General features: G+C 42.3%; 1 protein-coding gene across 1 annotated transcript; it reads left to right on the top strand.

Annotated features, from left to right (window-relative positions):
* The first annotated feature begins 395 nt into the window (after nucleotides 1–395).
* Nucleotides 396–20,267, top strand: LOC126327089 (uncharacterized). The gene is made up of 5 exons (XM_049995823.1): nucleotides 396–492; nucleotides 7,840–8,067; nucleotides 8,155–8,199; nucleotides 16,247–16,480; nucleotides 20,081–20,267. Exons 1-5 carry the CDS (start codon nucleotides 445–447, stop codon nucleotides 20,144–20,146), a joined length of 621 nt encoding a protein of 206 aa, XP_049851780.1. The 5' UTR covers nucleotides 396–444; the 3' UTR covers nucleotides 20,147–20,267.
* Nucleotides 20,268–22,093: the final 1,826 nt, after the last annotated feature.

The following is a 22,093-nucleotide window of genomic DNA, read 5'->3' as shown; positions in this document are numbered from 1 at the left end:
TTCCTTGTGCAGCATCTGGAATATGATGGTGCACGATCTGCAACTGGAGTATTTACTTGGGATCATTTTCTGAACTGGATTCAAATTCTTCTGGTCATCTTGATTTAAGCCATCCTCAGTTTTCTGCGTCGTTTCGGGAGAATGCTGGGTTGTTGCTTACGGAAGTAATAATTTGATGGCCTTGTCGTCGCGTGGAACAAGAAAATGCTGTGTTTTGTCGCGCGGGTGGTACTAACATATGCGTATGTGTTACGTAACTAATTAGCAACTATCACAACAGATTCTAATTTGTCTCATGATGTCGCCACCTGCACAAACAAATTTCATTTATAGGCGAGTATAGCGATGGTACACTTTGACATTACCCTTGGACGCATGTGGGTATAAATTAACGACAGCGTATATGTGTCATCACGTTGACTCGACACTGGGTAAAGTTCCAACATGGCTTCTAAGCTCTTCATTTTCTTGGCTGTATGTGTGGCAGTGCAGGTACGTGTATTTCGTATAAGGGGCAGTCAAATGCAAACCGAACACTTACCACAACGTGACCATGGAACGGTTCTATACAAAAGTAATCATCACACACGTTAAAACATTTATCCCACTATAAGACAAGACGATTAATTCCTGATTCGTAGAACACGGTCGGCTGCTGTTGAATGCAAAGTCGCACTCATTCTTCCACCTCCTCATCTATAGATCGCCAGAGATGTGAAATCACATGGTGAAAGATATGGGATGTGAGTAAGATGTTGCAGTGTTTCCAAAGCAAATCGCTAAAGCATAGCCTTCGTCCGATTGGCAGTGTGGGGGCGGGTGTTATCGTCCAACAGGATGATTCCGCTTGACAGCTTTCCTGCCTTTTTTTACTTTATGGCGAGTTGCGATTTCAGCAAAGTGTCTTCATAGCGCTACACATAGATTCTGGTTCCACTCCCAAGGAACTCGACGAGCAGGATTGCACCTTAACGCTTGCTAGTCGGACGAAGGTTACTCATCAACAATTTGGTTGGGAAAACTGCAACACCCCCCGTACAGGCCGATCTTTCACATCTTAGGACACCTGAAAAAAGACATGCGTGGGCGTCGGTTTCAGTCGGACGCGGAGGTGCAAGAGCTGTAGCAGTTGGGAATCCGTCAGCGGCCGACAGCATTCTAAGACACACAAATTGATCGTCACGCCCACCTGTGGGATAAATGTCTTATCACAGGTGGTGATTACTTTTGTATGGAACCATTCCATAGTCCCGTTGTGGCGTGTGTTTGAGTTTCATTTGATTGCCCCTCAGAAAACTGAGATACTATAACACTCACAATAAGGGTTTATTGTTTAAATATCTAAGCTGAAGGTGGCTTATTGTTAGCTCCTCTGATCACTTATCTCAACGGATAGTATTGTCCCTTGAAAACGTTAGTACAAGAGGTATCGTGATGCTTTGAAGAACGCTCTTGGAGACAGATGTAACTAGAGGATACCCTCATAATTATGGAGTAGGAAACTACCTTTGAAAGAGGAATAACGAGCGATGAATAACGTCAAAGGAATGAAAAAAAGCCAACGGGAGCCGTTCCAATGAGGACACAATAGCTTTCAAGAAATAATAAAAAATTACAAATTAATGGTGAGCACGTTTTATACTGTAAAAGTTTTCTGTTTGGGTGCAAGGTTTATAAAAATTTTTAGTACCACACGAAACTGCAAAAGCTGAGGAGAGATGTGGGTAGTCTAAATTAATAATTAGAAGAGATCTGTGAACTGAAATGAGTTCAAAAACTTTCAGGAGAGTGAGTGTGTCACAGTATGAGCGAATTTTATCATAATTAGCGTAGTTACAACAAGGAAAGGAACCAAATACCAAGTGCAGGGCAGTGAAAGATTCAGTGTTCTTGTAATGACACAGAACCAACTCCAGCAAACTATAAAGCACGTAGGAAGTATGTGATTAAAATCTAGAGAACTGAGAACGAGATGAGAAGGGTGGGGTAAGGCATAACATGGACTTCGTAAAAGGAAACAAGAGGAAGGCTCTTGCAATTTTTTAGTACTTTCCCACCACTTTTTCATTCCAACACTGCCACATGAACCATGGACCTTGCCGTTGGTGGGAAGGCTTGCGTGCCTCAGCGGTGCAGATAGCCGTACCATAGGTGCAACCATAACGGAGGGGTATTTGTTGAGAGGCCAGACAAAAGTGAGGTTCCTACAGAGGGGCAGCAGCATTTTCAGTAGTTGCAGGGAAACAGTCTGGATGATTGGCTGTTCTAGCCTTGTAACATTAACCAAAACGGTAATGCTGTGCTGGTACTGCGAACGGCTGAAAGCAAGGGGAAACTACAGCCGTAATTTTTCACGAGGGCATGCACCTTTAATGCACGGTTAAATGATGAAGGGGTTCTCTGGGGTAAAATATTCCGGAGGTAAAATAGTCCCCCATTCGGATCTCCGGGCGGGGACTACTCAGGAGGATACTACTCAGGAGGACGACGAATCAGGAGAAAGAAAACTGTCGTTCTACGGATCAGAGCGTGGAATGTCAGATCCCTTAATCGGGCCGGTAGGTTAGAAAATTTAAAAAGGGAAATGGATAGGTTAAAGCTAGATGTAGTGGGAATTAGTGAAGTTAGTTGGCAGGAAAAACAAGGCTTCTGGACAGGTGAATACAGGGTTATAAATACAAAATGAAATAGGGGTAATGCGGGAATAGGTTTAATAATGAAAAAAAAATTGGATCGCGGGTAAGCTGCCACAAACAGCATAGTGAACGCATTATTGTAAGCTCTGCAGATGACGAAGAGATTGATGAGATGAAAGAAGTTTAGTGAAGGGAGACGAAAATTTAATAGTCATAGGTGACTGGAATTCGATAGTAGGAAAAGGAAGAGAAGGAAAAGTAGTAGGTGAATATGAAATGGGGGTAAGGAATGAAAGAGGAAGCCGCCTCGTAGAATTTTGCACAGAGCATAACATAATCATAGCTAATACTTGGTTCAAGAATCATAAAAGAAGGTTGTGTACGTGGAAGAGGCCTGGAGACACTGGAAGGTTTCAAATAGATTATATAATTGTAAGGCAGATATTTAGGAAATAGGTTTCAAATTGTAAGTCATTTCCAGGGGCAAATGTGGCCCTTGACCACAATCTATTCGTAATGAACTGCAGATTAAAACTGAAGAAATTGCAAAAAGGTGGGAATTTAAGGAGATGGCACCTGGAAAAACTGAAAGAACCAGAGGTTGTAAAGAGTTTCAGAGATAAGATTAGGGAACGACTGACAAGAACTGAAGAAAGAAATACAGTACAAGGGAATAGGTGGCTTTGAGAGATAAAATAGTGAAGGCAGCAGAGGATCAAATAGGTAAAAAGACGAGGGCAAGTAGAAATCCTTTTGTAACAGAAGAAACATTGAATTTAATTGACGAAAGGAGAAAATTTATAAGTGCAGTAAATGAAGCAGGCAGAAGAGAATACAAACGTCTCAAGAATGAGATCAACAGGAAGTGCAAAATGGCTAAGCAGGGATGGATAAAGGACAAATGTAAGGATGTAGAGGCTTATATAGCTAGGTTTAAGATAAATACTGCCTACAGGAAAATTAAAGAGACCTTTGGAGAAAAGAGAACCACTTCCATGAATACCAAGAGCTCAGATGGAAACCCAGTTTTGAGCAAAGAAGGGAAAGCAGAAAGGTGGAAGGAGTATATATAGGTTCTATACAAGGGTGATGTACTTGAGTACAATATTATGAAATGGAAGAGGACGTAGATGAAGATGAAATGGGAGATATGATACCGCGTGAAGAGTCTGACAGAGCACTGAAAAACTTAAGTCGAAACAAGGCCCCAGGAGTAGACAATATTCCATCAGAATTACTGATAGCCTTGGGAGAGCCAGCCCTGACAAAAATCTACCATTTGGTGAGCAAGATGTATGAAACAGGTGAAATACTATCAGACGTCAAGAAGAATATAATAACTCCAATCTCAAATAAATCAGGTGTTGACAGATGTAAAAATTACCGAACTAACAGTTTAATAAGTCAAGACTGCAAAGTACTAACACGAATTCTTTACTGACGAATGGAAGAAATGGTAGAAGCCGACCTCGGGGAAGATCGGTTTGGATTCCGTATAAATACTGGAACAAGTGAGGCACTACTGAACCGACGACTTATCTTAGAAGATAGATTAAGGAAAGGCAAATTTACGTTTCTAGCATTTGTAGACTTAGAGAAAACTTTTGACAGTGTTGACTGGAATACTCTCTTTCAAATTCTGAAGAATCAGGGGGTCAAACACAGGGACCGAAAGGCTATTTACAACATGTACAAAAACCAGATATCAGTTATAAGAGTCGAGGGATATGAAAGGGAAGCAGTGGTTGGGAAGGGAGTGGGACAGGGGTGTAGCCTATCCCTGATGTTATTCAGTCTGTAAATTGAGGAAGCAGTAAAAGAAACAAAACAAAAAATTCGGAGTAGGAATTAAAATCCATGGAGCAGAAATAAAAATTTTGAGGTTTGCCGATGACACAGTAATTCTGTCGGAGACAGCAAAGGACCTGGAAGGGCAGTTGAACGGAATGGACAGTGTCTTGAAATGAGGTTATAAAATGAACATCAACAAAAGTGAAACGACGATAATGGAATGTAGTCGAATTAAATCGGGTGATGCTGAAGGAATTAGATTATGAAATGAGACGCTTAAAGTAGTAAATGAGTTTTGCTATTTGGGGAGCAAAGTAACTGATGATGGTCGAAGTAGAGAGGATATAAAATTTGGACTGGCAATGGCAAGGACAGCGTTTCTGAAGAAGAGAAATTTGTTAACATCGAGTATAGATTTAAGGGTCAGGAAGTCGTTTCTTAAAGTATTTGCATGGAGTGTACCCCTGTATGGATGTGAAACATGGATGATCAATACTTTGGACAAGAAGAGAATAGAAGCTTTCGAAATGTGGTGCTACAGAAGAATGCTGAAGATTAGATGGGTAGATTACATAAATAATGATGAGGTACTGAAGAGAATTGGGGAGAAGAGAAATTTGTGGCACAACTTGACTAGAAGACGGGATCGGTTGGTAGGACATATTCTGAGGCATCAAGGGATCACCAATGTAGTATTGGAGGGCAGCGAGGAGAGTAAAAATCGTAGAGGGAGATCAAGAGGTGAACATACTAAGCAGATTGAGAGAGATGTAGATTGCAGTAGGTGCTGGGAGATGAAGAAGCTTACACAGGATAGAGTAGCATGGAGAGCTGCATCAAACCAGTCTCTCGACTGAAGACCACAACAACAACACTTCCACAACTGCCGATATCAAAAAGGTTATGAATTTTTAACTTTCACTTTTGAAAAATAGGTCAAAAACACATGAAAAATTTCCAGTTAGCTTTAGCAAAGAGGCTGTGCACAAATTACAACGGAGAGACGTACGCCTGGAAAGGCCTTGAGCTGTTAAGCAGCGATTCAAAACTAAAGTTCCATGGTGAGGAAATAGATGGTGAGCAAATAGATTAAACCATTAGAAGGTTGTAATGAATAATAGGCTAAAATTGAAATAGTTAATCAATAACAATTAGTATAAAGGGAAACGTGGTACTTAATGCGGCCTCTTGACATTTCCTTCTGACACAGTAACTTCTTTGACATCAGACTTGCATATCTGTAAGAACAGAAACCACACATCCATATACTTATTTTGCTATCAAAATCTATTCTTAACCTCAAAGTTAGTTTCTTACATCGAAAGGGGCTGTGATTGACTAATCACCAAGGATAACTCAAGAACGTGCTGGTCTAGGCGTGATACCTGATACGAAAAGGCAGTATATTCTGATAGGTGAAGGGACCTGTCTGTCCGACTATAACGCCATATCTCTCAGACATAGATAGCTGTTTGTTCGTTCACCGTTCAGTCACAAAACGGTTTGGGGCATGCCAATCTAAATGATAAAGGAAACTTAAAAAATTACTGCTTCGTGTTTAAATAATATTGTCTGATATAGGTCTAAATCAACATGTTGGGTTTTCAATTTTATGACGCACCATGGTTTTTACACCATTTGTGAAATAGTTATGAGTTAATGAAAAAAGTATTTTTACACTATTGATTTGTATTACATCACTGGTCAGTGCACACACACACACACACACACACACACACACACACGAGCGGGCGCGCGCGTCTACAGAATACTCCCCCCCCTCCCCCCCCCTCCTGCCCCCCTCCCTCTCTCTCTCTCTCTCTCTCTCTCTTTCTCTTCTCGCATCGAGACCTCGACGGTACTTTCAGCATTCTATTGAATTCTTCGCGCTACTCTTTCCCCGTCTTCAGCAAAAGAAAGGAGCTGTTGATCTCAAGAAAAGGGAAGAGGCTAGAGTTATCCAGCTCCGATCAAGGGCATAGGTTTTTACAGTAAAATTAATGAAACTACGACAGCTTACTATAGAATAATAGTTGATTATTTTTAAATAATGTTAACTTCTTACCATTTCGTGCTGAATAATCGTTGACTTTGTGGTAAATCATTTAAGACGTAAGGTTTAACCGACTTTTATATATTTAAATTTTAGATATGTCTTTAATCTCCTTGGGTAATTTGTTATATAGTTTTCTAGTCTTACAAAAGATGCTGTTTTGTATTTCTCGTTTGTTTACTCTTGGTAAATGTAAGTTATGTTTAACTCTTGTTTCATGATCATGGATGCTGCTGTTTGCGAAATAATTTCTCTTATTCCTTTTGATGTCCATAACACATTGGTGGAGCTGGAACAGGGTTGGAGGGATCAGATAGTGGTACCGAAGTACCATCCGCCACACACCATTAGGTGGCTTTCGGAGTATTATGTAGATGTAATCACTTGATTTGGTTAGAATACACATTATTTAAACAGATCTGAATAAAAACCTCCATTACGATTTTTAATTATTATTCTAAAGACCATTTCTTTAGCTTGAAGACTGTGTCTATGTTTTGAGTATGAAACCCTCAAAAATGTTTCGATAGCTAAAAGTGAAGTGTATATAGGAACAGTATGTACGATGGCGTGCGGGATAGTAATTCCTCTGAATTTTTTATTCCGTTTTCAATATCCGTTGAGATATTACGTGCCGTGCATATTACTTGGTCGACTTTTCCTCTTCACTGACGCTAGTTGCAAACCTCTGTCGCTATACGGCAGCGTGTAACATGGCGGTGCCCAATGTAACTGTCTCGGAGAGTGAGAAACTAAATATTGTATTCTAATGTGTAACCGCGGGAAACGTGCCTTCAACTGAAATCCACACAAGAATGAAAGCTGTGCACTGTGATGGCTGTATCAGCATCAGTATTGTGCGACGTTTGCTTGTTCCTGCTTGTAACGAAGGAAACGGTGGTTGCAACGTGAGTGACAGAGGGCGGAGTGTTTCCAAACCTTAAAGAACACCTCCGAGGGATTCGCTTTGAAGCGGTGCAAGCAGGGGTGAGGTTTTGTCTCCGTCAACAATGTCAAACATTCTACAGTGACAGGTTAACAAACTGGTCTATCGTCGAGAGAAATGTGTTCGTCGCCAGGGTGACTGTGTTGATAAATAAATATGTAGACACGAGGATGAAGATTTAGATTGTTAACAATGTTAATTTTATTTAAAAAGCTTTAACAATGTTCACTGATGAAAAGTTCTGAAGCATTACTTTTCAGCACGTCCTTATAACTATAAGACTTCGTCTGCTAAACACTGATGACAGGGCCCTAAGGGCTGTTTGTTAAAGAAAGGGAAGGGAGATAGTTGTAGTTTTATCCGCACACGCTACAGATGCATCGGTAATAACGTCTTTCTACTGTGATTCGCAGAGCACCGCTGCAGCTCCCTCCCCTGGCATCAGCGACTGGTTCACCCAGGTGGGAAAAATCTTAGAGGGCTTCTACAATGTCAAGAAGAACATGGCGCAGCACGCCATAGAGGGGGCTGAGAAGACGTGGCAGGGAATGGTGGACGTCGCACAGCAGGAGGCGCAGGAGGTCGCCTCGTGGATACAGAACGCCTACAACTCTTCCACCACTGCCTGGACCAGCATTCAAGTGAGTCTATAGCTACGCGCCACTTTGTCTTTCGCTGGTGACTTCTCCACAACTTCTTATGCACATCGCTTTCTCTTGTGCCTACAGGGGAAACTTCAGGATGCCACCCAGAAGGCAGTGTCGTCCGCACAGGTGAGTTTCCAGTACTTTCTTTCCCTCTGAACGATGTGCTCCAGTAACACTGCTTGGCTCAGGGGAAAAAAGTAGCGAATGTTTATGTTTCCTACATTACGATCTACATTTCTTGCATTCATTTCTGACATTTCCGCCAAATACATTCATGTGATTGTTAAAGAGTTGAAGTCAGAAAGATTTTTTTTTTGCATTGATATATCAACGTGTATCTCAAAGCTTCTTGAATCATGCGCTTTAAAAACGTACTGGACACATCAGTAAGACGATAGTAAAAATTTTTGATAACAGTCTGAGACGTTATACAGAGTGGCAGTTGTCGAAGTTTCAGAAAGGGGCATCATGCAGCTCATACATAGCATATGGTGTATGGCGGAGGTAAAGCAGAGAATAAAGAGGCGCATGTATGTTCATGAACTATAGTATAACGTTTGAATGTAAAAGCCCCTAAAAACTGTGACAACTGTTAGGATTCGTGGAGGCAGCAGCTAGCAGACACAGTTAAGCAACAATCTATAGAATCCAATAGGTCTTTTTAAAGAAATAACCTACGAAAAATCAATAAGCTATAGAAATACCGAAACAGGATATACAGAAAGTTGAAATGGAAATCAGATAATCAACTATTTAAGATTACAACGCATGTAGGCGACTGAAAATTTCATCAGAAATCTTGAAAAACGTAAGTTTTTTGTATAGGCTATTTTTCATTTCCACGTTATTTTTATTTTATTTGCCAGGACTTTTCGACCGTATATCTGTCCTCAAGTAAAATATTCAACCCATTGACAGCATGTGTTTTGGGTTTAAGTCATAATTTTATGTGCAGCCAGTGGTCGGCTGAAATTCATAGATGTAACCATGATATTCGGAGAGGCACAAACGTAAGTCGTAGTGAACGAAATAAAAGTAACATGGAAATGAAAAGCAACCTTTGTAGGAAACGTACTTCTTCCAAGAATGGCAAGAGGTTTATCACGCCCGTGGGCCTTGCTACAAATAAATTTCATTAAAAGTGTTTGGTGAAACATGCAACCGAAGTGAAAAATTCATCCTAAAACTTGATTCACAAAAAAAGAATATTAACAGTGAGGAAAATTAAACGGACGTAGATAGAGGTATCTGTATACAGGTTGATGAAAGGAAGTGAGTGAGAAAAAAGGAAAAATGCTGTATCTGTGATGGACTGCTTCAATTAAGTGATAGCAGAAAGGAGACTTTCACTCGAAAGTAAAATTAATGTTGCATCTTTAATTAACTTTCAGCAGCCATACATGAATGAACCATGAACATGGAGAACGATAATACGGAAAAAGTGTTACCAGAACAAAACCAGAAAAATTTAATAAGCCAATAGAATTAGGATGACATGAAAATACAGCGAGTATATTTTTAACTGAAAATTCATGAGGCAATACAAGAGTCAAAATGGAAAACAAAAAAAAGTAGTATGTGATTAAACGACGTCTTAGACTATTATGAATTGTGCATTAAACTGGGGACCTAGAAACGACGGAGAAGCTTCCTCCTGCCGTAGCCCTCAGTGGTTCACAATCCCACAATAGGCCACACCATTCCACCCACACCAAACCCAGGGTTATTGTGTGGTTCGGCCCCCAGTGAACCCCCACCCCCACCCCCACCCTCACCCACACCGGAAACGTCTCATACCAGACGAGTGTAACCCCAAATGTTTGCGAGGTTGTGTAATTATGGCGTACGGGTACGTGGTACATGGAGACAGTATTTGCGCAGCAATCGCTGACATAGTGTGATTAAGGCGGAATAAGGGGGACCAGCCCACATTCGCCGAGGCAGATGGAAAACCGCCTTACAAACCAACGAGAAGCTGGCCGGCACATAGGACCTCGACACTAATCCGCCAGGTGGATTCGTGGCGGGGACCGGCACGCCTTTCCAGTCGAGAAGCAGCACGTTAGATCGCAAGGCTAGCCGGGCGAGTTCGTAGACCATACACGCATGGCCTTGGAAGAACTGGGAAGCAGAACATTATCCACGAAGCTATGAAAGCACGTCGTCTACGGCGTCACTGAGATTCAGGAAGGACTCGATGTATCACAGCAGCACCAAACAAAAACACTTTACAAGCACTGTTTCGGGTTCACATTGATAAAGAAGAAAAATACAATGTGCATTACAATCGTTGTAGATTGTACTATGCGGAACTCTTTAGCTTCGCAGTGTTACCTGTAGTTAGGGGAGCATGCTTTGAACCGTTGTTGTATAAGATACCGCTAGAGGTCGGGCCTGACTACATGTTTACAACAATGGCAATCTAAAAAAGCAACTGTTGGGAAGGCGTTACCAAATGCTTTGTGTACTTGGCGTTGCTTTGGGGTGTGCTTTGTTTTCTTTTCCTATTTACAAATTAGTGATGAGTGTGACCAAGGTCTATCATATGGTTTGCGTACGACTCCCAGGACATCATAAAGGCTCGGTGGTCCCTATGACAAAGTGATAGTTCTGCCTTCGCAGAAGCGCAAAACAACGGGTTCAGACAGAGGAAGCCGAAGGTCGTTGCCCCCGTCCGCCGTTTCCCGTTGGGCCGACTACTTCGTTTTTTGAGGAACAAATAAAGGATAGGAACCTAGGACCGGAAATATCATTCAAGGGCGCGACAGAGTGTTCCTGCCCTACACCCCTCTTCTGCAGCAAACGCGGCTTTGTACGTTCTTCAGTGTTACTGAGGTACTAGAGGACGTGTCCGACTCCATATAATACCCTAAACGCCACGCCTGCGCTTCGGCACTGTAAATACGACTTTTGTTGCTGAAGGGAAGGCCCGGCATTATACGTTGGCCCCTGTAACTTTGAAGGGCGGTGTGGCGTTGAATGAAATTTTCCGACATGCGTTCCCTATCATCAATCCGTTCTTCAAGATACCCTCTATAGCCTCTTCAAGTTTTTGGTATCGTTCTATTGCACTCTGCTTGTGACAGAAAACAAAAAAGAACGTGATAACGAACAGGTAATTTTCTCTAGGTAATGATATAATATTGACATAGAAAACAAAATTTTCTAAATTTGTTTAATCTATACAGAAGATGTATTAGGAGACATTCTGTTTTCAGTGTAACGTTGAAGTATTACGGACAGTCAAATGAAGACGAGACAGATGGAAATAAAGAAAGTAAGCTGTTTACTATTTTAAAAGTAGTCGCCATAACCGGTAATACATATATCCCGCTGTGAGTCTAGACGGTCGTTGCCTTCATGGAGAAATATTTGCAGGTGGCTATGGAACTAAGATTGTACCCAAGCATACAACCCTTCACATGGTTCACAAGGCTCTGAGCACTATGGGATGTAACATCTGTGGTCATCAGTCCCTAGAACTTAGAACTACTTAAACCTAACTAACCTAAGGACATCACACACATCAATGCCGGACTGAAGCGCCTAGAACCGCTCGGCCACCGCTAAACCTCTTCGTCCGAAGCAAATCGACGGTCACGAATGTCTTTCTTCAGTACTCCAAATGTATGGAAAACGCATTGGCGAGACATCGGAACTGTGTAGGGGATACCTAAGAACTTCCCAGCGACACTTCTTCAGCGTTCTCGAAACGACCTTGGCAAGATGTTGCCGGAGATTATTGTGCAACAGTGTGAAGCCGTCCGTCAACATCCCTGCGCGTTTTCATTTTATGGCGTGCTTCAGTTTTTGCAAAGTGCCCACGTATCACCGTACGTTAAGTGTGGTGCCTTTTTCCAGAAAGCCTTTCAGCAATGGGCCCCTGCAGTCAAAGAAGTTGGTCATCATGATTTTCCCGGGGCTGGCGTGGCTATTGGTTTTAGTACACTGCACTATATTTTTGGAGCCCAGAAGACAGGCATTCTCAGCCGTCGATTTGTTTCGGGCGAAGAGGTGTACGCCTAGGTACGATTATAGTTCCGCAGGCAATCGGAAAGATTTTTCCATGAAGGTATGGACCATCTACAGCCTACACTCACAATGGACTAAATGTATCAACTAATATAGTAAATAGTTTACTTACTTTATTCCATATGACTTGGTTTCGTTCATCTCTGTCCTATTGTTGGAATTAGTCATACTGCGTGGCTGTCATTCCATTTTGTAGCTGCTAAATTGTATGTCGAGGGAACGAATATTTTCTTGCAAATAAGCGTGACCTTTAACTTGTATATGAAGACCTTGACTGGGACTAATGGTAAGAAACAGTCGACGACAAGCAGAATTATTGCATGTAAAACATGATATTCTTCTTGGTACTACTTGTTAGTTTCAAGCTAAACTGAGAAACTGCAGCTCTGTCTATAACTTATTGTAACTAGTGGAAAATCTGTCAGGACGCGTGCATGTCGACTGTGTTCAGTGCCAGAACCCGCCCTGCCAGTAGTAATAACGAGTGCGATGCTCGTGCCACGAAGATGGTTTTCGGGGATCACTTATACAAATCCCAAAGTGACACGAAGAACTACGACTCACGTAAGATCGTGAACATGTTGCTGAACTGAAAAGCGCTTCGAAAGTTATCGGTAATCAGTTGAATGTGAGTAGTTACTCAAGCAAGTTAAGTAACTTACTTTTCCCCTGACGAATGCCGCTGTAATAATGCGGAAACGTTGGTTTTACAGTTTATCATTAAAGAATTTTATACATGTTACAACACGCAGAATAATTGTAATCATCGAAACAAGATTAAGTTTGGTCCATTACCATTGTTTAAGTGAATTAATATGATAGGATGAGGGTAGAAATGTCAAGGGTCATCGATAACATTATATACTGAGGCGACAGAAGTCTTGGGATACCTCCTAATATCATGTCAGATCTTGTTTTGCCCGGTGTAGTGCAACAACTAGACGTGACACGGACTGCAGAAATATATTGAACCCTGCTGCCTCTATAGCCGTTAATAATTGTGGAAGCGTTGCCGGTGCAGGATTTTGTGCGCGACCGGATCTCTCGTTCATGTCCGATAAATGTTCGGGGCCAAATCATTCGCTCTGACTGTCCAGAATGTTCTTCAAAGCAATCGCGAGCAGCTGTGGCCAGTGTCATGGCGCATTGTCATCCAGAAAAATTCCAACGTTGTTTGGCAACATGAAGTCCATGAATGGCTGCAAATATTGTCCAAGTAGCCGTACACAGACATTTCCTGTTAACTCTGTCCACACCGTTATGGAACCACACCAGCTTGTACAGTGTCTCGTTGTGAACAGGGGTGCGTGGCTTCGTGGAGTCTACTCGACACTCGAAACCTACCGTCAGCTTTTACCAACTGAAACCGGAACCGGTCTAACCAGACCACGGTTTTCCCGTCGTCTATAGTCCAAGCGATGAGGTCATTCTACGCAAACGTCGCTGGTCTCGGTCGTTAAGACCGTCAGCCACTGTGTTATCCGTGGTGTGAGAGGTAACGCCTGTAATTTGTTTTCTCAGCAGACTCCTGATACAGTATATCTCGGAAAACTGAACTTCGAAATACACTCCTGGAAACTGAAATAAGAACACCGTGAATTAATTGTCCCAGGAAGGGGAAACTTTATTGACACATTCCTTGGGTCAGATACATCACATGATCACACTGACAGAACCACAGGCACATAGACACAGGCAACAGAACATGCACAATGTCGGCACTAGAACAGTGTATATCCACCTTTCGAGCAATGCAGGCTGCTATTCTCCCATGGAGACGATCGTAGAGATGCTGGATGTAGTCGTGTGGTACGGCTTGCCATGCCATTTCCACCTGGCGCCTCAGTTGGACCAGCGTTCGTGCTGGACGTGCAGACCGTGTGAGACGACGCTTCATCCAGTCCCAAACATGCTCAATGGGGAACAGATCCGGAGATCTTGCTGGCCAGGGTAGTTGACTTACACCTTCTAGAGCACGTTGGGTGGCACGCGATACATGCGGACGTGCATTGTCCTGTTGGAACAGCAAGTTCCCTTGCCGGTCTAGGAATGGTAGAACGATGGGTTTGATGACGGTTTGGATGTACCGTGCACTATTCAGTGTCCCCTCGACGATCACCAGAGGTGTACGGCCAGTGTAGGAGATCGCTCCCCACACCATGATGCCGGGTGTTGGCCCTGTGTACGTCGGTCGTATGCAGTCCTGATTGTGGCGCTCACCTTCACGGCGCCAAACACGCATACGACCATCATTGGCACAAAGGCAGAAGCGACTCTGATCGCTGAAGACGACACGTCTCCATTCGTCCCTCCATTCACGCCTGTCGCGACACCACTGGAGGCGGGCTGCACGATGTTGGGGCGTGAGAGACGGCCTAACGGTGTGCAGGACCGTAGCCCAGCTTCATGGAGACGGTTGCGAATGGTCCTCGCCGATACCCCAGGAGCAACTGTGTCCCTAATTTGCTGGGAAGTGGCGGTGCGGTCCCCTACGGCACTGCGTAGGATCCTACGGTCTTGGCGTGCATCCGTGCGTCGCTGCGGTCCGGTCCCAGGTCGACGGGCACGTGCACCTTCCGCCGACCACTGGCGACAACATCGATGTACTGTGGAGACCTCACGCCCCACGTGTTGAGCAATTCGGCGGTACGTCCACCCGGCCTCCCGCATGCCCACTATACGCCCTCGCTCAAAGTCCGTCAACTGCGCATACGGTTCACGTCCACGCTGTCGCGGCATGCTACCAGTGTTAAAGACTGCGATGGAGCTCCGTATGTCACGGCATACTGGCTGACACTGACGGCGGCGGTGCACAAATGCTGCGCAGCTAGCGCCATTCGACGGCCAACACCGCGGTTCCTGGTGTGTCCGCTGTGCCGTGTGTGTGATCATTGCTTGTACAGCCCTCTCGTAGTGTCCGGAGCAAGTATGGTGGGTCTGACACACCGGTGTCAGTGTGTTCTTTTTTCAATTTCCAGGAGTGTAATTACTGAATTGGAATGTCCCATGCGTCTAGCTCCAACAACTATTCCGCGATCAAAGACTCCTATCTTACGAGCTGTTTTATATCTTGTGTACGTCATCTTCATATGTGCTTATCGCTATCCCATAACTTTTATCACCTCAGTGAATGCGTGCCGTAGCAAGGCGATAGTGAAACTAATTTTATACTTCGCTGACTCAGATTAATTTTTTGAAGTTGTTATATTTTTTATTATTACAAAAGCTGATGATACAAAACTTAGTGTCACAAACTGAAGCAATTAAGACCTTTTAAATTCGTATTTTTGAGAACTTTCACGGTGGTGTTTCATCAACTCCCTCAGCAAGGAAACAGCGTAAGTTAACCATAACCCTCTTGAAGAGCACTCAGTTTGCATGTAAACAAAGTTGTCCGCAGCTGGTGGTCTAGTGGCTAGCGTTGCTACCTCTGGATCACGGGACTCAGCGAGGTGGCGCAGTGGTTAGCACACTGGACCCGAGTTCGGGAGGTTGAAGGTTCAAGCCCGCGTCCGGTCATCCTGACTTAGGTTTTCCGTGATTTCCTCAAATCTCTTTAGGCAAATTCGGGGATGGTTCCTTTGAAAAGGGCACGACCGACTACCTTCGCCATTCTCCCTTAACCGGTGAGACCGATTACTTCGCTGTTTGGTCTCCTCCCTCAGAACAACCCTACCCAACTCTGGATCACGGGGTCCCGGGTTCAATTGCCGGTCGGGTTGGGGGTTTTCTCTGCCCGGGGACTGGGTGTTTGTGTCGTCCTCATCACTTCATCAGCATCCTCATCGTTCATGACTGTGGCTAGACTGAACTGTGAAAAAACTTGGAGCGCCCCACAAACCCAAGATCATCAACTTACAAAGTTAAGTACTGAACGACGCATTTTAAGAGTAAAATTTTTGAAAGGATTTAAGATTTTAAAAATACGTTGTTACTCTTGAAATATTTTAATGTAGGACGTGAATCAAGCGGATGTGAAATATCCTGTTAGGAGCTTTTATTGAAACTTCACAGAACAACTTCAAAAAACAACCATTTTGTCACTTACCACTGCTTACAGCTGAGGGCTCGTTGTAAGGTCGCGCCACTTGTGTACAAACTACACAGTCCTCCCTGATCTGTCTCCTCTGTTGACTTCCAGCAAGCACTGATCTCAGCCGGGCAGCAGATCTCGCAAGAGGCGTCCCAGATGGTGCAGGAAGCGGCCGCCAACCTGCAGAGCGCGGTGAGCTCCATCCCCAGTAAGACCCAGGAGGCCTTCCAGACAGCCATGCAGTTCGTGGAGCGTGGAGAAGCAGCCCTGGAGCAGCTCCAGCAAGCCAAGGCCAACACCGCCAGCGCCGTCATCCAGAACATCACAAAGTCCCTCCAGCAGGTGCGTATCACAACGGTGCTCGCGTTAGTGATTTCCTGACAAAAGTCTTCCTTTGATTGCCTTATATTTAAGTTAACAAGACTGTACTTAGTTAATCATAAAATGGGAGGGGTGCTATAGCATTATCTTGGAAAGGGCTGACTAGGTTTAGAAGTAAAAAGGCAGTACTGGATACACCGGAAATTATTATGCGTGGCATTCACATCGCCTACAACGTATTCAGCGTGTGGGCCATATGTATGTTCTCCTCTAGCTTTTCAATACGTCTATCTTGATAGGTTTCTTGCTGTCAGACCCTTTCACTCTATGTTGGTAGATACTCAGTCGGCCATGAAAAGCAGCGTTGAAGTAACGCCGACTAAATATACACAAAGCAAAGGCCGCCTACCTCGAGCTTAGAGGCAGAATCTGTAAGTTGGAAAAAATTTCTGACGTTGGATACTAAATAACTTGCTTGTTAATGCTTAAAGTTCAACTAATTAGAATTTATTATCTCCAAAATGAAGTTGTAAATGGCTATCAAGTCCATATTTACCGTTAAAACTATCACTGGTGTAAGTTAGTTACTGCTTTTACTACAAGAACCCATAATTATCCGCATTACTCGTTCACTGGCTTCTAGGAAAGAAGTGCAGGTCCAAGTAATCCGAGATGTTCACGAAACACGCCACGGTGAGCTTTAAGTACGGCAGAAAAGTTCATAAGCAAATGACTTCCAAACTGAGTTACATAAAAACTCCAAACTCTCATTAAAAAAGTTTAGTATAGTAGCCGCTTCATAATTCCGATAACAGAACCGACAGAAAGTAAGATTTTCCTCATCATAACAAAAATTTGTATGGCGCGGTCCCACATTGAACTGTACCGTAAGACGGATCCCGAGTGACACGTTGAGACAAAGAGCTGTACCACAAAGAACTACATAAGGCGTGGGAATTGCTTATTTCCTATTGTTTGATGGTTTAGGCAATCAATCATAATAAGCTCCAGCGCTCATAAGTCATCCAGTAGAACTGCAGAAACCATTTTATAAAAGAAATTCTGAATTTACGAAACCCAATTTAATTTAGATAAACCAAATTCGAATTATCCCCAGAAACGAAACACTAATTGCTTTAACGCTAACATTTCTTGTGGCTGCTTTTATACAAAAGTGTGTATATTGGACTCACGTCCCATACATTACGTGATTCATGATTACGGAATTTTCCCACTCGTACATTTTACATATTTTTAAAATATAAAACATTCACATTTTACGTATATCCTCCACCCACGCTCTCAGTCTCTCCGCGAGACTCTTAACGAAACATAGTTGAAAAAAAATTTTTTTAATAGTTACTATTACCTCAGCAACCCATCGCAGCGATAGCAAAGAAAATTCCAGTACAAGAATTTATATGAAGTGAAACTTTTTAGATATAGTTTTAAATGTGATTGGAAATGAAGACATCAGAAGCTTTAGCTGTCTTTTGCAGAACCGAAAAATTTACGATAGGTTTTAGCTAAAAATTTTTATCTCCGAAGGTACTGAAGGTAATGAACTGAGATTTTTATAGTGTTCTTACATTATCAATACAAGCCTGTAAACGGCAGCTTTAGCTCTGTTTTTCAGTACCAAAAAAAAGGTATTATGGTTTATAGGTAAAATTTTATATTACCGCAAGTGCTGAAAATAATGAGCTGAGATTTTGCATTATCAGTACAAGTCTTTGTATGGATTATGAAAAACATCGACTAAAATTTAATATTATTTTTTTAGATTTAATGTACATAACGAATGGACCGGACGATGGGCAAGCAAGACGCCCCAGCAGCGACAGCCTCAATTGTGCTCTTGTGAGAACAAAAAAACTGCTCTCTTCCCTGTTACGCGACAAGACACTACCTGAGATAGCTTTCTTCAGTGTAAGATGTAAAGTCTCGGTATAATGTGCTACGTTACAAACGGTATTTTCATGAATTCATGTGGTATTGAAACTCTCAATTTTTAGACTCGACTCCATATCTACTCCGACCCAACATTCCTATCATTACGAGGTATTATCTCAAGAATATGAATACTGATTTTCATGCCCACATTACTTTAAGTCTGCTTCCTAAGTACATATAGACATTTATTGTATGGCTGTTAGCACAAAGTAATGCTATCTCCCCCAATAGAGACGCATGTTTACGATGGGTAGTCGCCCTTCACTTCTCGCAATATCTGTAGTGTTACGCGCACATACGTTCTATCTATGTCATTATTTTACCACAAATAACATTGAGTAACTTTAAAAGATTCTACACATTACCAAAAATATGTTGGCTTTATCGATATAAGTAAGCAGTTTCATAGGAATCGAATAATTAACAAAACTGGTTGAAAGTCAGTGTAGAATCAGTTCACTGGCGCAATGTTGAACACAGCTTGATTATACTACTATGTTGCTTAACACCTGTTACCTAACCAAACTGAAAGATATACAGAAATATAAATAATTGTAATGATGTTCACAGGTTTTAAGAGATTATCAACCGATAAGTTACTGTATGTACACTTACTTTAGTACGAAGACAACATCTCTAAGTTAGACGAAATTTTTCTGAATTTGTTCTAACTTTTTTGCGTTTCCTGACTTTTTTCTATTTTAAATAGTTTTATATATTTTAGAAAGCGTGCTTAAGTATGTATGTGGCTACTACCTGAGGTACCATCTAAAGTTCCACACCTCGATATTTTCTAAATGGCTTTATGTATCGAAGAAAAAACTAAGGGAATTTTCAATTTCAATGAAAGTGTATACATTTTAATGACATACAGAACCTTCCGGAATGGGACGTCCAGTACAAGCTTTGATCATATTTTCTGTGAAATTTTTGCGAAAATAGCTAGGATAATTTTAATCATTAATCGTGATACGTGTCGTCGATTAATATACCTTGCAGCGTATATTTCGACAACTTGCTTAGCATTTATATCACACTTGCCGTAAATTAAGGAATATAGAGCTTTTCTTCATTGGTGATTGTTATATTACATGCACAAATGCATAGACACTAGATGCACATACAACGATACAGATTGGTGAGCACGGTTTTTTGCATCGGGACAAGTTTGTTGAGCGATTTTTACGCCTTCAGCATCCAGGTAGCTGTCTTCAGCTTTACCTAGCAGTGTTTTGGGAAATTTTCACAGCATACCTTAAAAACCGTTACATCGGTGAAGCCCTCCCTCCAATGGATTTCGAATGTCGTCCAAAATATCATGTCGTTCTATTGGAAAATAAATTTCTTCTTATATTGGTACATAAGAAAGATGTACTGCCAAGACAGAACATTATCTTTCGCTTACTATGCTATTATATGCCGGAAACTTTGTTTCGATATCTAGGATCATTTACGCAATAGTCTACTGGGGAATACAACTTATGTGGTTCAGCACTTAAACACGTGCATATAAAACGTCCAATACATCACAAATATCTTTCTAAGGAGCAATGGTGGAATAATAGGTCTTCACGATGTAGAGTATCGCAAAGTTTAGATTTAGAGGCACAACAGCTGCACTTTGAGTCTTTATAGAGCGGTGATATCGATTACTCCTTTGTGTTACAGGGCCTCCAGAACGTCAGGTCTCTGCTCAGTAAGGCGTCCGCCGAAGTCAACAAGAGCACCAGCTAAGTCAGAGGCTTGTACAGCAGTAGCTCCAGCTCCTGCAGACAAATAACTGTACTCATGTAGCCGGTGTCGCTAATTTTGTATTTATGGTGATAAAATAAATCCTATGATCAAACAACTTAAACAGTGGGAGTGCCTTTGATTGAAGGCATGAAAGGTGAACATATGTTACTTAAACAGTGACTCATTCGAAAAAGAAATTCTTCTGAGCAAACTCTGGAGACGATTTCCGATGTTACGGTTAAGGATTTGTTAGTAAAACTGTCGATGATTCGAATAAAAATACTGAAAGCAAATCTGAAAATGATTCGTGATGATTTTCATAAGACACATTACTGACTAACCATTTAGAAACAAGAACTACTCATTAGCATAATTTTTAGCACTTTCTGAATGAATGGTTCGTACAACATGAACATTATGTCACACGTGCCGTTTCTACATGTTCGGCTTTGCAGTAATGTACTTGAAGATGTCAGACACGGCCACACCCAGAAGTACAGCTGTGGATGGATATTTTGTATACATGAAGCATCGACATATGTGTAAAACAATTCTGAAACAAAAATGTTCGAAAGCAATTTCTTTTGGTAGTGTTTTGACTGGTTTTGATGCTGCCTAGCAGGACATCTTCACACACGCCAACTTCATTTCAGAGTAGTATTTACACCCAACTTCATCAATTATTAGATGACAAATCCGTAGTTGCCCAGGTATTTATTTTGCTTATTTTCTATTAGGAAAGAAACCTTATTTGTACTCCTGCAGTAGACACCGTGTGGACTGATCCCTGTTTCTGTTCGGTGGGCGCAGCTGCTTCTCTTGTCTACAACACAGAGCATCAAAATATCAGAAGTGCAGGGGCCGTGTTATAGAGGACGACGGTAATACTCCAAGTGACGTGGCAGAGAACTCTGAATACGCGAAATACGAGTACTAGATGATAATATTCTGGTAGTCTGGAAGTAAAGGGTATTTATTTATAAGACCGAATATTGGAAATATGACTGCGCGGCTGTTATCGAGTGGAAATTATGTTCCTGATTACAAATTTTTTGTGCAGATTGCACTCTTTCTTTGCAACTTAATTATGTATTTCGTATTTAGCTTACTTTTTGCTCTCATTCGTAATATTGGGCGAGGTAAATGATTGCATATTCGTTTTTGCTTTATATGAAACAGAAACTGGTTTTGTCACATTGTATTCTGTGGACTCCTGTCTTTGGTACTGCTTATAAATCCGTGTGTGAAGTGCATACCTAGCGGGACTGGCACTCCTGGAAGAAATGATACTGCAGAGAAATGGCTAACTCCTGGAAGAAAGGATACTGCGGATAAATGGCTTAGCCTAAGCCTAGGATATGTTTACAGGATAAATCCATATTCCTTGCCTCCATTTATTTTTATGTGCCATGTCGGAGGCAGTCGCCAAATAGACGGGCAACCCTTTGGGCAATGCCATCACGTGGGCAGCTACAGTTGCCCGTGCACGCCTCAACATCCCAAGTGCGACCCCACGACAAGAGACCGTCGTGACCGGCCACCACGAGTCGAAACCGGCGCCTGCCAATGTGGAAGCCACTCGCGTCTGCACGTCACGTGTCAGGTAAGTCAAGGCAGCTACGAGTCAGTCAGGCTTCAAGAGCCTCTCCTGGTTCAGACGACGGGTGCTACTCACGCCACCAAACAGGTTTAATCTGGAAGTCCATCGTTAGGGACAAACACCGTTGTCAGAAGTCATCGTCATTACTTCTTCCGGACTCTCAAGCCAGCTGCTATCCAGGAATGTTAGCTTCTGCAGTAGGATAGCGTGTCCATCATTATTGACGTTATTCTGAATTAGACGATCCGGCGTTCAGACAGAAACTCCAACTGCTACTCCAATGAGTCTAAACAAGAACTGTCATCATTCTTGGATTCAGCCTTACATGACACGGAGCTAGCATTCAG

This window comes from Schistocerca gregaria, chromosome 2 (assembly GCF_023897955.1).
Source record: "Schistocerca gregaria isolate iqSchGreg1 chromosome 2, iqSchGreg1.2, whole genome shotgun sequence".
Taxonomy (NCBI): Eukaryota; Metazoa; Arthropoda; class Insecta; order Orthoptera; family Acrididae; genus Schistocerca; species Schistocerca gregaria.
This window is presented reverse-complemented; position numbering and strand designations above follow the sequence as displayed.